At 61.6% G+C, this 12,216-nt stretch overlaps 1 protein-coding gene across 1 annotated transcript; it reads right to left on the bottom strand.

Annotated features, from left to right (window-relative positions):
* Positions 1-6,351: 6,351 nt before the first annotated feature.
* SRM (spermidine synthase) lies at positions 6,352-9,649 on the bottom strand. The gene is made up of 8 exons (XM_037498391.1): positions 9,422-9,649; positions 8,893-9,013; positions 8,385-8,477; positions 7,644-7,797; positions 7,175-7,258; positions 6,953-7,098; positions 6,746-6,868; positions 6,352-6,643 (listed from the first exon to the last, which is right to left on the bottom strand). The coding sequence occupies exons 1-8, from the start codon at positions 9,586-9,588 to the stop codon at positions 6,623-6,625; spliced, it is 909 nt and encodes a 302-aa protein (XP_037354288.1). The 5' UTR covers positions 9,589-9,649; the 3' UTR covers positions 6,352-6,622.
* Between the last annotated feature and the right edge of the window lie 2,567 nt (positions 9,650-12,216).

The raw sequence follows: 12,216 nt of genomic DNA on the forward strand, positions 1-12,216 counted from the left end.
GTGAGCAGACGGGCCTGCGGGAGAGCCGCGGGAGCATCCCCCAGTGGCGGTGGAATCGGGAGTCAGGAATCAGCTTGGGAACTGGTGGCGCCAATATTTTCTGGAAGCATTCAAGAAATTAGCCGTGGCTCATCGGCCACCCCCGCGCCAGCAGGAGCATGGGGACTTCCTCTCGGAGCAGCGAGGACTGAGATGTGGAGCGCCCCGGGCCTCCCTGGCTGAGAGGGGCCCACGTGCTGGGTGTGGAAAGCCCTGTCCTCCCGGACCCCGGTCCTAGGATCTGGGAACCACCTGGGCTTCTCCCTCTCCTGGGAAGTGCACTCAGCCCGGAGGAAAGACCCAACGCACTGACTTTGAAGTTTCCACAAGCAAATGGCGTCACGTCACGCACAGCGGAAGTCAATTGACAGACCCGTTAGCTGGGTTGTCCCCACCCCACATGTGCGCAGAACGTGCGGGAAAACCTCAACCGCCAGAAAGGAACAAACAAGCAAAACGAGGGCCTCCCTGGTGGGGATGGAGGATAAGACTCAAAAAACCCAAAAAACTGGAAGGGAGACGCAAGGTCAAGAGCCTGACTCCCCCAGGCCGTAGGGGCGGGAGGGGACAGTGTAATCCATTAACCCAGCTATAGAGACCAAGACCCTGAGGCATCCACGCCCAGAGGAGGAGGCGCCACACCTCCTGTCAGATGCTGTGGGGAGGGTCAGGGGCACAGACCATCCACCACAAAGATGAGCCCCTCCTGGAGCTGGTACCACCTCACGCAGCCCCCACAACGGGGCAGCACTCCGTCTGCCCACCTGGGCCTATGCAGGCGCCTCTTTTCACCAACTCTCCCTCCCCAGGGCAGCCGTCCCCTGCCTGCCCGTGACCTCTGCCTGCCGGGGCTTCTCCTCACCGACCTCCCTCAGCGGAGGCGGCTCTCCTCAAGGCCCCCCCTGCGACCACGCAGGCCTCGCAGCCAACCTGTCCCTTTCGGGGCAGCTCTTCCTGCCCGCTGGTGTCTATGCAAGTCTCCTTCATTCTTCTGCCCCTTCCCCTCATAAACCTTTTCTGTAAATATCACGACCGTCTCTGTCTCGTGGAGAAACTCCCCCGGGAAACTCGCCGCGTGTCGCTGAAAAGGGAGCTCGGGTGATGTTAGGGGGAAGGATGTCCTGAGCTAATCCCATGCAGGCCTCGTGGACCCCACCCCCACCCCAGACCAAAGCCATCAGGACATTGGGAAAGACAATCCCGTCACCACCCAAGGGAAGGTGGCTGGGACCTGAGGGTGGAGTTCAGCAGCCAGGGTTGGTATAAAAACCAAACACGTGGGCCTTGGGGGGCTCGCGCTCTCGCTCGCCCCCTGGCTTCCCGGCTCCCGGCTGGTGGCCAGCTCTCAGCGCCATTTGGGATTCCAGATCGGCGGGTCGGGTAGGATGCATTTAAGACTTTGTCTCCCGCTTTTCTCCCTGAGCTGTCCATTTCCTCACTTGCCCTTCCCTGGTCAATAAACCTTTTATGAACCTTTCGTGTGTGCCCGCAGTGGAGGAGTGAGAAGTCCTTGTAAGCGCATGGGGGAGGACCCACAGTCAGGCACCCCGTTTTGTATCAGGGCTGCCCTATAACAGTTACACATTTCCCAGAGTGACCCCAAGGACCCCGCGCTCCAAACCCAGACCCCAAAAGCCCCATAAGTGCACAAGTGGTTGAGCACAGCACTGTGAGGCTGTCTGCAGCCACTGCAGCACGAGTTCGATCCCCAGCCAGGGAGCTACCCACACGCGCAGCAGACCTCTCCTGTCTCCCCGCTGCTCCCTCAGCAGTGTGTTTCAGTCAGTCTGCCTGTTCTGCTCCCCACTCTGTCTCTGGTGAATGCTCTCACCCTCCCGCACCTCTTGCCTGTACCCCAGTTTTTTTTTTAATTTAATTTATACAAGAGCTGATTAGTCAAATAAGACAATCCTAAATCCTATGTCAAAGACTGAATAACAGGAATTTCGGAAAAGATAACAAAGAAGACAAGAAATTATCAACGAGATAAGGCAAAGAGCTTTCCTAGAACTGAAGATGATTTTATTGATTGAAAGTCTCCCCAGGTTAGGAACAATAAATGAAAGTGGACTTTCATGCCTGGGATTTCAAAACACTGTGGAGAGCAGGATTTCCACACAGCTCGGCTGCCCGCTCTCTGTTTCTTTCTCTTTTTCCTAATAGACCCATTTTCTTAAAAGGTAAAAACAAAACAAAAAACACGGGGGGGGGGGAAAGTTGAGGTTCTACAGGTTGAGCAGGAAGGGGGAGGGGGTGGTGGAGAGCAGACAGAGGAAATCACATGCCAAGGGGCAGGAAAAGAATTATTTTGGAACCCTCCAGAGAACACTGGAAACTAGAAGTCACCTCTGGGGTGGCGAGAGTGTCCGCTGACTCCCTCCTTGGGGTCTTCACGCCCCTGCCCCTGGGGGTGGTCGTCTGCCGCAGGGAGTGAGGCTGCTAGGAAAGGTGTGGCTGAAATGGTGTTACCCTGCTTGGGTCAGAACAGAAGATACTGTGTCCCCCACCAGCCCCCATCCTACAGCCCCACCCTCCCCCCCTGGCTCTCTCTGCCCGCTCACTCTGGGGGAGCCAGCCAGCGGCCATGTTGTGGGGACACTCAATGGCCCTGTGGGGAGGCCCAGAGGGGGAGGGAGTGAGGCCAGTGCAGTTTGCTTGTCAAGGAGTGAACTTCTTGGAGGCTGATCCTTCAGCTCCAGGGAAGGCTTCAGGGTATCAGGAGCCGGGAGCAGTCCTGTAAATAACACAGCTGAACCAACCAGCTAAACCACTCCCACATTCCTGTCCTGCTGAAAGACCGGCTGTTGTTGTTTTAATCTACTGTTGCTCTTAAAGCTATACTAGATAACCAGTCAGAATGGAAAAAGGCAAATCTCAAAATGCCGAAGGATTATTTCAACATGCAGATTCTGGACCCACCCATGAAGCAAGAGGGTGGAATGAAGATATTTTCATGCATGGCAGATTTAAAAATCTACAGGGCCTCCCTGGTGGCGCTAGGGGTTCAGCTGCAGCCTATGACGCTATCCACAGCCACTGCACCCAGTTTGATCCCCAGCCAGGGAGCTACCCACACGGTGCAGCAGACCTCTCCTGTCTCCCCGCTGCTCCCCTCAGCAGTGGATTTCAGTCAGTCTGCCTGTTCTGCTCCCCACTCTATCTCTGGTGAGTCCTCTTGTTAGGGGGAAAGGATGTCCTGAGCTAATCCCATGCAGGCTTTGTGGACCCCACCCCCACTCCAGACCAAGGCCATCAAGACCTTGGGAAAGATGAATCCCATCACCACCAAAGGGAGGGTGGCTGGGACCTGAGGGTGGAGTTAAGCAGTCAGGTTGGATATAAAAACCAAACACGTGGGGCTTGGGCTGGCTCGCTGTCGCTCGCCTCCTGGCTACACAGCTCCTGGCTGGCGGCCAGCTCTCAGAGCCCCATTTTGGGATTCCTGATCGGCGGATCGGGTAGGACTCATTTAAAACTTTGTCTCCCACTTTTGTCCCAGAGCTGTACATTTCCTCATTTCCCCTTCCCTTGTCAATAAACCTTTTATGAACCTTTCGCGTGTGCCTGCAGTAGAGCATTGATAAGTCCTTTTAAGCGCGCGGGTGAGGACCCACAGTCAGGCACCCCGTTTTGTATTGGGGTTGTTCTACAACACTCTCACACCACCGCCTCCGGCCTGTACCCCAGTTCTTGCATGCATAAATAAAAAAAAATCTTAAATGGACATCCCTCGACCCCCCCTTTTCAGAAAACTGCTATAGGATATGCTCCATCAAAACAAGGGAGTAAACCAAGAAATTGGAAATGGGGGGGTGCAAGAGGCAAGACTTCCAATGGGGAGTTGCATTTGGCGTCACCCAAAGACTCTGGACAGATCCTCCAGGAAGATGAAAATGACAGAAACCTGCTGGGTCCAAAGAATGTTTTTCTTTCATTTTCTTCCCTCAAAATGAAATTTTTTTCAGTAATTTTCATAGGTAAAACGTATATACATCATGACACAAATCACTTAAAGAAATGTACATTATGAATTAGGTGTAATAGTGTATACAGTGTGTACAGCATATATAACAAGGATATGTATTTCCTGTTCCTGAATATTCCTTTAAATACAGTCATGAATGAATTATAAATGATAATGCGGACAAGTCAATCCTAGGCTCTCATCATTAAGAATTAATTAGCATATTGCCCACCCACACCCGCGTGAAGCGTGTTTAGTCAAAAAATCTTTAGAGCTTTAGAGACGTGGCAAAAAGTTTGGGACTAAATTAATGATACATTTATTGAAAATTATGCAAAACAAAATCAAAACCAACACCAACAAAATCCAAAGACCTTCTGGGAAAACAAGAAGCTGTGCAGGAGGTAAAAAGTCCTAGTTGACACGAGGGGCATTTACGTGGGCGTTAGAATGTAGACGCTGAGTCCTGAGCTCGCCCGGATTAGGTGCCGTTGTGGGGAGAGCCTGGTGGGGCCAGGGAAAGCGCTGCGCCCCGTCCTTCCTAGTGAAAATCTCGAACAGTTGAGACGTAACCAGTAACCAGCATGTTACGCAGAGACATGAAGGCAAATACCAAAGTAACCAGCTCACAGAGCTAAGCGAGGGTGCCCGTGGAGAAGGCGGCACACTGGCGGGCAGCCAGGCCTCTCCCGACTCTCCACAGGGAGCCGAGTCTAGGCCAGGGCAGGGCTGACGAACATCCAATTGACTTTATCCCCCAGGCCACCAGTCGGGCCGTTTGTGGCCTTCTCCAACATTTCTGGGGCTTTGGGGGCTGCACAGCAAACTGCCTACTTCTGCTTCAGGCAGTCACTACATATCTACACCGTGTCCACCCAGATGTGGGGTTCAGTGCGGGTCCCTCATGCCTCTCCTTCCAGGCATGTGTGTGCGCGCAGATGTGACTAATAAAGTTGGGAAGCGGAGGGATTTACATCCCAGGCAACCCCACGTCCAGGCGAGGCGTCCATTCCTCAAGTGGTGGCATCTCTGTGGCCTGGACACGCCTCTCCCCAGGGAGCAAGCCCTGCCTGACACGCTATAAGCGCCTCTGCTCCCCTTTGAGAGATGGGGTGGGAGTAGGGGCATGTGGAGACCTCAGGGCCACAGGGCTAAGAGGAGGTGGGATTAAGATGTGGGCCCAGGCCTGAGCTCTCAGAGCCGGGACCCAGGACCGCCCCCTGCCAACAGCGCCCTCTGGGTGACCCTGGGGATGCAGCTCCCTAGAAGGCGGTCAGTGAGATGGGCTGCTGGGAGGAAGGGCCCGAAGAGAGGGAGCCCCATGGCTCCCATTGGGCTGGGTAGAGCAGCTCACAGGTCAGCCTGCTTGGCTGTCGCCTGAGCCTGGGACGGGGGGTGCAGGTAACTGACCCTTTCCGCAAGGGCGAAGGCAGAACAGGGCTCCACCTGTCCGTCCAGTTTCCCTTTGACCCAGGCCCCCTGGGAGGGGGAGACCCTGGGGCCCCAAGCCTACACTTAAACTTTCCTGGCGATCCAGGCAGAGGGGGGAGGTGGCCATTGGGTAAGGGGGGGTGGGAGGGTGTGCTAGCACCCTCCTCCCAAGCTGGGGCCACTCCCTTAATGTCCCTCCTTGCCCCGATTCTCCCACCTGCCAACTCATCCTCCGGCTGTGTCCCTGGCCCTGCCCGAGGTGGGGAGTGACTGGGGAGGCCCGCTTTTCCTGTGGACCCCCAGGAATGGGCTCCCGTCCCTTGCCCTACCCTGAATCCGGCTCAGGCAGCTCTTCTCCCCCAAGGGAGCCGGCCTGGCAGGCAAGAGGGCCAAGGCGCCCGGGGCGCGGCGCTTCAGCACCTTGGAGAGGGGACAGTCCTGGAGAGGCGGGGCCCCTCTCGCTGTCTAGTCCTCTCCCTGGGGAGCTTCCCCAGAGGACACGCCCCAGGGGGCTGGCAGGATTCCAGCCCAGTCCCAGGTCCTGATGTGTTTAAATTGGCCCAAGTGCCCGGACCCCAACCCCAACCCAGCCAGGGCAGCTGACAGGATCGTGGGTGACCCAGGTTCTTCCACGGACACTGGGGGGCAGTCCCAGGGGAAGGCAGTCCCTGACCCGCAGCCCCGTCCCAACAACCAGGGAAGCAATGACTAAGGCAGCCGCGTACAGACTTGGGGCCTGCGTGACAGCTGTGCCCGCGGGGGCCAGGGGACGAGGGGCTGCCCAGGTTGGCAGGGCCTGTCCCGCCCGCTAGACACTCGTGGCCAGACCCCAGGGCGGCCCAGAGCCTGGCACTCAGGACTCCCACCTGTGGCTGAAGCCCATTCAAGGTCGGGGGACACACGGTTCAGAATTTTGTTATAAATACACGTGTTTGGTGCGTGAGGGGCAACAGAAGGCGGAGACGGCGCTGCACGCGGCTGGTATAGGTTGAGGTTGAATGCCACAGAGAAAGACAGACAGACAGACAGTCGGCCCTGCAGGGTAGGCTGGGCAGCGTTTTGGGGCCTGTGACTCGTGGTTGGTGGGTGAGCCGTGGGGTGGGGTCTTGTCCAGGGCTCGTGGGGCCCAGGTGCCCTGGAGGCTCCCTGGCCTGAGGTCCTGGGTGGCGTCGGCGGCACCCCTGGGTCTCAGCTCACATCATTCAGGGCCTGGCAGGACAGGAAGGCTAGTCAGGAGGCTGCTGGGTGGTGCGGAGCCCAGGTGGCGCTCTGGGAGCCCTGGTTCCCCCCTTGGGCCGCAGGGCACCTCACCTTGCGGGCAAACTCAGGCAGGACGAAAGCCGCTCGGTGGACGTCGGAGTTGTAGTATCTCAACTGCATCTGTTCCACCTGCTTCTGTGTCAGCTGCTGCACGGGCTCCTGGAAGTTGGTGCTCTGGGAACGTGGTGGGGATTCATCAGGGGGGAGTTCCCTGTGCCCGCTGGCCCCTTTGGGTGCCCAGGGCAGCCCCCAGCTCACCGGGTTTTTGCTGCAGAGCATGAAGCCGATCTGGCCGCTGGGGTAGGTGGGGATGGTGCAGTAGGCGTAGCCCACCACGGGGAAGAGCGACCGGCAGAACTGCCGCATCTCCTTGATGAGGTCCAGGTGCAGCCACTGACACTCCCCTGGGGGGGGGGGTTGGTGTCAGCACCGCAGGCTGGCACTACCCTGCCGCTGCCCGCCTGCCCGGCAGCTACTCACCCTGGCAGCAGAGGATTCCGTCCTCCTTGAGTGCCGTCTTCATGAGCTGGTAGTAGGACTCCTTGAAGAGGCTCTCAGCAGGACCTGCGGGAGGGAGGGGCAGGGACGATGGGCACACCCTGGCGAGACCCCCTGAGCCTGGCCCTCTCGTCACCCCCACAGCTGCCCAAGGCAGAGCAGGATTTGAACCCAGGTCTGTGGAATTCAGAAAGCAACCATGAGGACGGTGCTATCGTGGGAGCTGAGGGCGCTGCCCTGATGCTCGGAGTCAAGAGCAGAGACGAGGCCGAGGCTGAAGAGGAAGCGGGGCCAGGTGCGAGCCTGCTGTCCTCCCACAGGCCACCTGCGGACCCTGGGCAGGGCCTGGCCCCCTCCTGCTGAGCCCTGTTTGAGGAGGGAGGTGACAAGTGGCAGAGGAAATGCCAGGCGGGGCACTGTGGAGCAGGGCTGAGGGGCAGCCTGCACCTACCCATGGGGTCTGAGGAGTCGGTGATGATGACATCGAAGGCATCCTGGTTCTGCTTCATGAACTCGAAGCCGTCACCAACGTGCAAGGTCAGCTTGGAGCTGTTGTAGCCGATGGCCATGCCTGGCAGGAACTTCTTGGAGACCTGAATCACGTCCTGGGGAGGGGAGAGGAGGGGCCGGCTGGGCCTCAGGGTGGGGCCCTGGAGCCCTTGGGTGCGAGCGGGCATCCCGTGCAGGGCCAGGTGGCCTTGGGCAGGCCGTCCCTTTGGGAACTCAGTCTTCAGGTCTGTAAATGGGAAGAGCTCCCGGGGCTCCCTCTCCTCCTCAGGGAGGGCCGGCTCCCGCCTGCTGTTCAGGCCCCCAGCCCCACCATCCCGTCCCCCAGGGCCCCCAGCGGCACCGGAGCGTCCCTGTGAGTTCCCATCTCAGAGGGCTGCAGAGCCAGAGCCCCTGAGGAGCCCCTTCCTCTCATGCAGGCCTCGGCCCAAGCCCCAAACCCGCCTCCTGGAGGCCTGGCCTGCCTCACTCGCTAGTAGTCACCACCCCAGTCCCCACCTCCGCTTCATGGCTCACCCCTGGGGGTCAGCCTGGGGTCTCCTGCTGCTAGAATGCTAGCTCAAGGGCATAGGCCCTGCCCCTCGACAGGCACTGGCAAAGGCTGGCCCCTAGCAGGAAGGTGCCTGGGCCAGGCCCCCGGATGCGCCAGGCAACCCCCGGCCGGGCACCCCCACCTGGCACCCACCTCATCAATCTCGCACTGGACAACGGACTCCACACAGGAGTGCTTCACCACCTCCCGCAGCACGCCTCCGTCCCCTCCCCCAATGATCAGCACCTGGAAGGCAGGGGGAGAGTCAGGGTGCACCCCCCCCTCAGAGCCCGCGCCCCACCCACCAACGGGCGCCAGCAGGGCTGTGGCCTCCGCAGCCCCGCACAGAGCCACGGGGAGCGCGGGAACCCACATCCCTCATCACTTCACTTCCACTGTCAGATGCTCTCCTGCCTCAGAGCCGCGCCGGGGCGCGCCCCTTCCGGTGAGCGCCTCCCGGGGCTGGTCCTCCCCAGAGCCAAGCGTCAGCCCCCCACCCCCGGGCGGCCCCCCGGCCCTCAGGCCCCTGGTCCGTGCTGGGACTTTGACAAGCGCTCAGGAAGCACCTGGGCTGACAGGGGCGGCCCGGGGCCTCCAGCCCGGATGTGCGGGGCGACGGGGGCGCCTCCTGCCCTGCGCGGGGGCTGGCGGCGGCGGGTACCTTGCGGGGGTTGGGGTGGCTGCAGAGGGGCAGGTTGGCGATCATCTCCTGGTAGGAGAACTCGTCCCGCTCGGTGCACTGGATGACGCCGTCCAGCACCAGCACGTTGCCGTAGCTCTTGCTGCGGGGAGTGACAGTCGGTCCCGGGGCCGAGGGGGGCCGCGCCCCCGGGCGCCCGGCGGGAGCAGCGACCCCCCGCCCCGCCGCGGGCCGGGGCGAGCGCCGCGCGCGACACGTGGCGAGGACCGCGGGGGGCCGGGCGGGCCTGGGGTCCGGCCTGACGTGTCCGTCCGGGGCTGACACGTGGAGCTCGGCGCGGGGAGCCGGGGGGCGCGGGCGGGCGGGCGGGCGCGGGGCCGCGTCCGGGAACTTCTGACAGTTCGCGGGCGGGCGGGGGCCGGGCGGGGGGCGCGAGGCCGCGGGGGGGCGCGGGGGCCGGGCGGGGGCGCGGGCCGCGATCGCGCGGGCGGGCGGGCGGGCCGGGCGCGGGGGGCGCGCGCGGCGGGAGTCGGGGCGCGGGCGGCGGTACCTGCGGAAGACGAGGATGTCCTGGAAGCGCGAGCGCCGGTGGTGCAGCAGCTGCTCCACCTGCAGCGACAGGGCCTGGCCGGGCCACAGGCTGCACGTCTCGCGGAACCAGCCCTCGCGGATGGCGGCGGCGCCGGGCGCGGCGGGGCCGTCGGGGCCGGGCTCCATGGCGGGCGGGCGGGCCCGGACTGCAGGCCGCGCGCTCGGGCCGCAGCACAACGGGGCCGGCTCCGCCCGCCGCCCGCGCCGCAACCTACCCCGGCGGGCGGGGCCGGCCGGCGGGGGCGGGGCCCCGGCCGTCCAATGGCGGCGCGGGCGCCGGAGCGCGGCCCCCCGCGGCCCCGCCCCCGCGGGCGCCCCGCGCGCTCTCATTGGCCGGCGGCCCGTCGCGCGGCGCCCACTGGCCGGGCCCGGCTGCCCGTCGGCGGCAGCAGGGTAGTGCGGCCGGCGCCGCGGGGCCACGTGGGGGCGCGGCCGGCTCCCGGGCCCGGGCGGCGGGGCGGGTTCCGGGGCGGAGCGGGCGGGCGGAAGGGGTCGGGGCCCGGGGCCGGCGGGGGCGGGGCGGGCGCTGCGCTGGCGGGTCTCGCTCGGCGCCGGCCCTGCCGGGGGAAGCGCGGAGGCCGGTCGGGACGCCGGGGGTTTTATTGACGGAGAAAGCATCACCCGGGCGGCCACCGCGGCTCTCCCGGCCGGGCCCCGCGGAGCCCCCTCGCGCGCCGCCGCGGAACGGGCGCCTCTTTTCCAGTCGGGCCCCTGAATTCACCCGCCGAGCCCCGAGGAGGCCGGCGCGGCACAGGCATGTTCAGCACCAGAGAGACCGGCACGTGGTTTTTTGACAAACTGGGTCCTGCTCCTCGAAGGGTGGGAGGAAATGTGCTGTTCTATGAAAATGTCAAGGAACTTCTCAGAGTCGCATGAAGCGTGCTAATTACCAAATATTAAATGCTAATTGCTCCGCCGGAGTTAGCTCGCTTGCCAAGGCAGGGAGATGAAACTGGAGTAAGCGCTGTGACGCGGCAGGGGTGTTTGACGGCGGCGGCCTCCACTCGGAGGTGGGCCTTGTGTCTGGTCTTACTGAACCTGGGAGGAATTAACCCATGCTCTGGGTGAGTGCCGCCCAGGTCTTAGGGCCGTGGTGTGCCGCAGGTGACTTGAAGGTCCTTGGGACAGAAAGGTGAGCCGAGGCAGCTAAGGAATTGCGGGGAGGGGCCCATGGACCTGGGGTGGTTCAGAAAAGGACCGCACAGCCAGGAAGGGCGGCCAGCCACCTGGTTGTTACCTCAGGCCTGAGGCCTGTGTGGACCCAGGGCGGCCCAGCCTGCACTCCCTCCACGGCCATCAGGGCTGTGCTGGACTGGCCACTCATCTGTATGCCGCAGGCAGACTGAAAGCTGCAGGGGACCGGCGACGTGTCTGTAGCTGGCAGCACTGAACAGCAGGCTGAGTGACACAGGGGGCCAGGAGCTGATTCAGGGCCCCGGTGGAGTCAGCTGTCTTGGCTTTCTTCCAGGTGCTGCACAGCTGGGCCCACCCAGGGGCCCCGGGCATTCTGGAGGCACAGCGTGGGTGGGGCAGGAATGCAAAGGATCAAGTCCTGTTTCCTCCTGGAAGGTGAACAAAGCTGTTCCAGTACGTGCTCTCAAAAGAGGCCTGTAAGTGGCAGCGGTAAGTGGCACCAGTGCCTTCCTTAGGTAGGGCGGGAGGAGGCCTTGGCCTCCAGCACCAACAGGCCAGTGCAAACTGCAGCAGCTCCACCCTCCCAAGTTCAAAGAAAACGAAAGCCCTGGAAAAATTACCAGCAAGAAAGTTCCCAGACTACAGGTCCATGACCCCAGAAATGCCCCCTCAACTTCAGATCACGAAGAAAAACTGGACTTGCCAGAGTAGTGTGTTACACAGCCCAGCTAAATTCACAACTGATGTGGGCAGTCGGCATGGGGTAAGGGGGGCGCAGCACGGACACCTCTGCTAGACCAGACCAGTGTGAACTTACATTCAGCCATAAAACACACTGACCCGAGGGTTGACTGTCCCAACCTCCGAAGGTGTCGCAGGCTTACAAACAAGCAGAGGGGCGCGGTGGGCAGTGGCTGTTGTCCAAGGCTGCGTCCAGGGCAGCCCCGGGCTGTGTGTGTCTCTGAGAGCTTTCTAGCAGCTAGTGCTCGAGAGCCATTTCTGAAGCATTGTTTAGCCAGGCAGACAGCGTGCTTGAGTGGGAACAGGTCTGACTGTTCTGTGGTGTCACTTGGTTTGAGAGTAGTCTGGGCGAGCTGCCTCGGGCCTGCAAACGGCAGCAAGCCTCCCTGAGCAGAGCGCTGGTGCTCCGCAGGCCTCACTTGGCCTCCCACCCCACCGGTCAGACCCCTCTTCCCAGAGCAGGGGCCCAGGCCCGCCTGGTCAGATCAGCACTGAGTAGCTCGTGACACTCACGCACCTGTCCAGTCACCCTGCCCCTGGACTTGAGGCTCCAAGAACTATAGCTGCTCCACCCTCCTCCCGCCAGGCTCGCCTCTGCCCCGTTGCTCAGTGGAGAGTGGATACTGGTTGTGGACTTTTTGTTAAGACCTCAGCTCCTGTCTGAGGCCTCCAACTTAAAAAAAACAAACATTGCCCCAAATGACAAAAACTAGTAAGGCTAACTTCCAAATAAAGGACAGGGGTCATTTTAGCTCTGTGAGGAATACACGTCTCCACTGCTCTCACCTCACCTCTGCCCGCTGTGAGCCCCAGGCTCCCCACGCCAGATCCGATGCACCGCCCTGCTTCCCACGGCGGTTCTCACACTTCAGCTTACAC

This window comes from Talpa occidentalis, unplaced genomic scaffold (assembly GCF_014898055.3).
Source record: "Talpa occidentalis isolate TD23 unplaced genomic scaffold, MPIMG_talOcc4v2.1 talOcc4.9, whole genome shotgun sequence".
NCBI classification, from domain to species: Eukaryota; Metazoa; Chordata; class Mammalia; order Eulipotyphla; family Talpidae; genus Talpa; species Talpa occidentalis.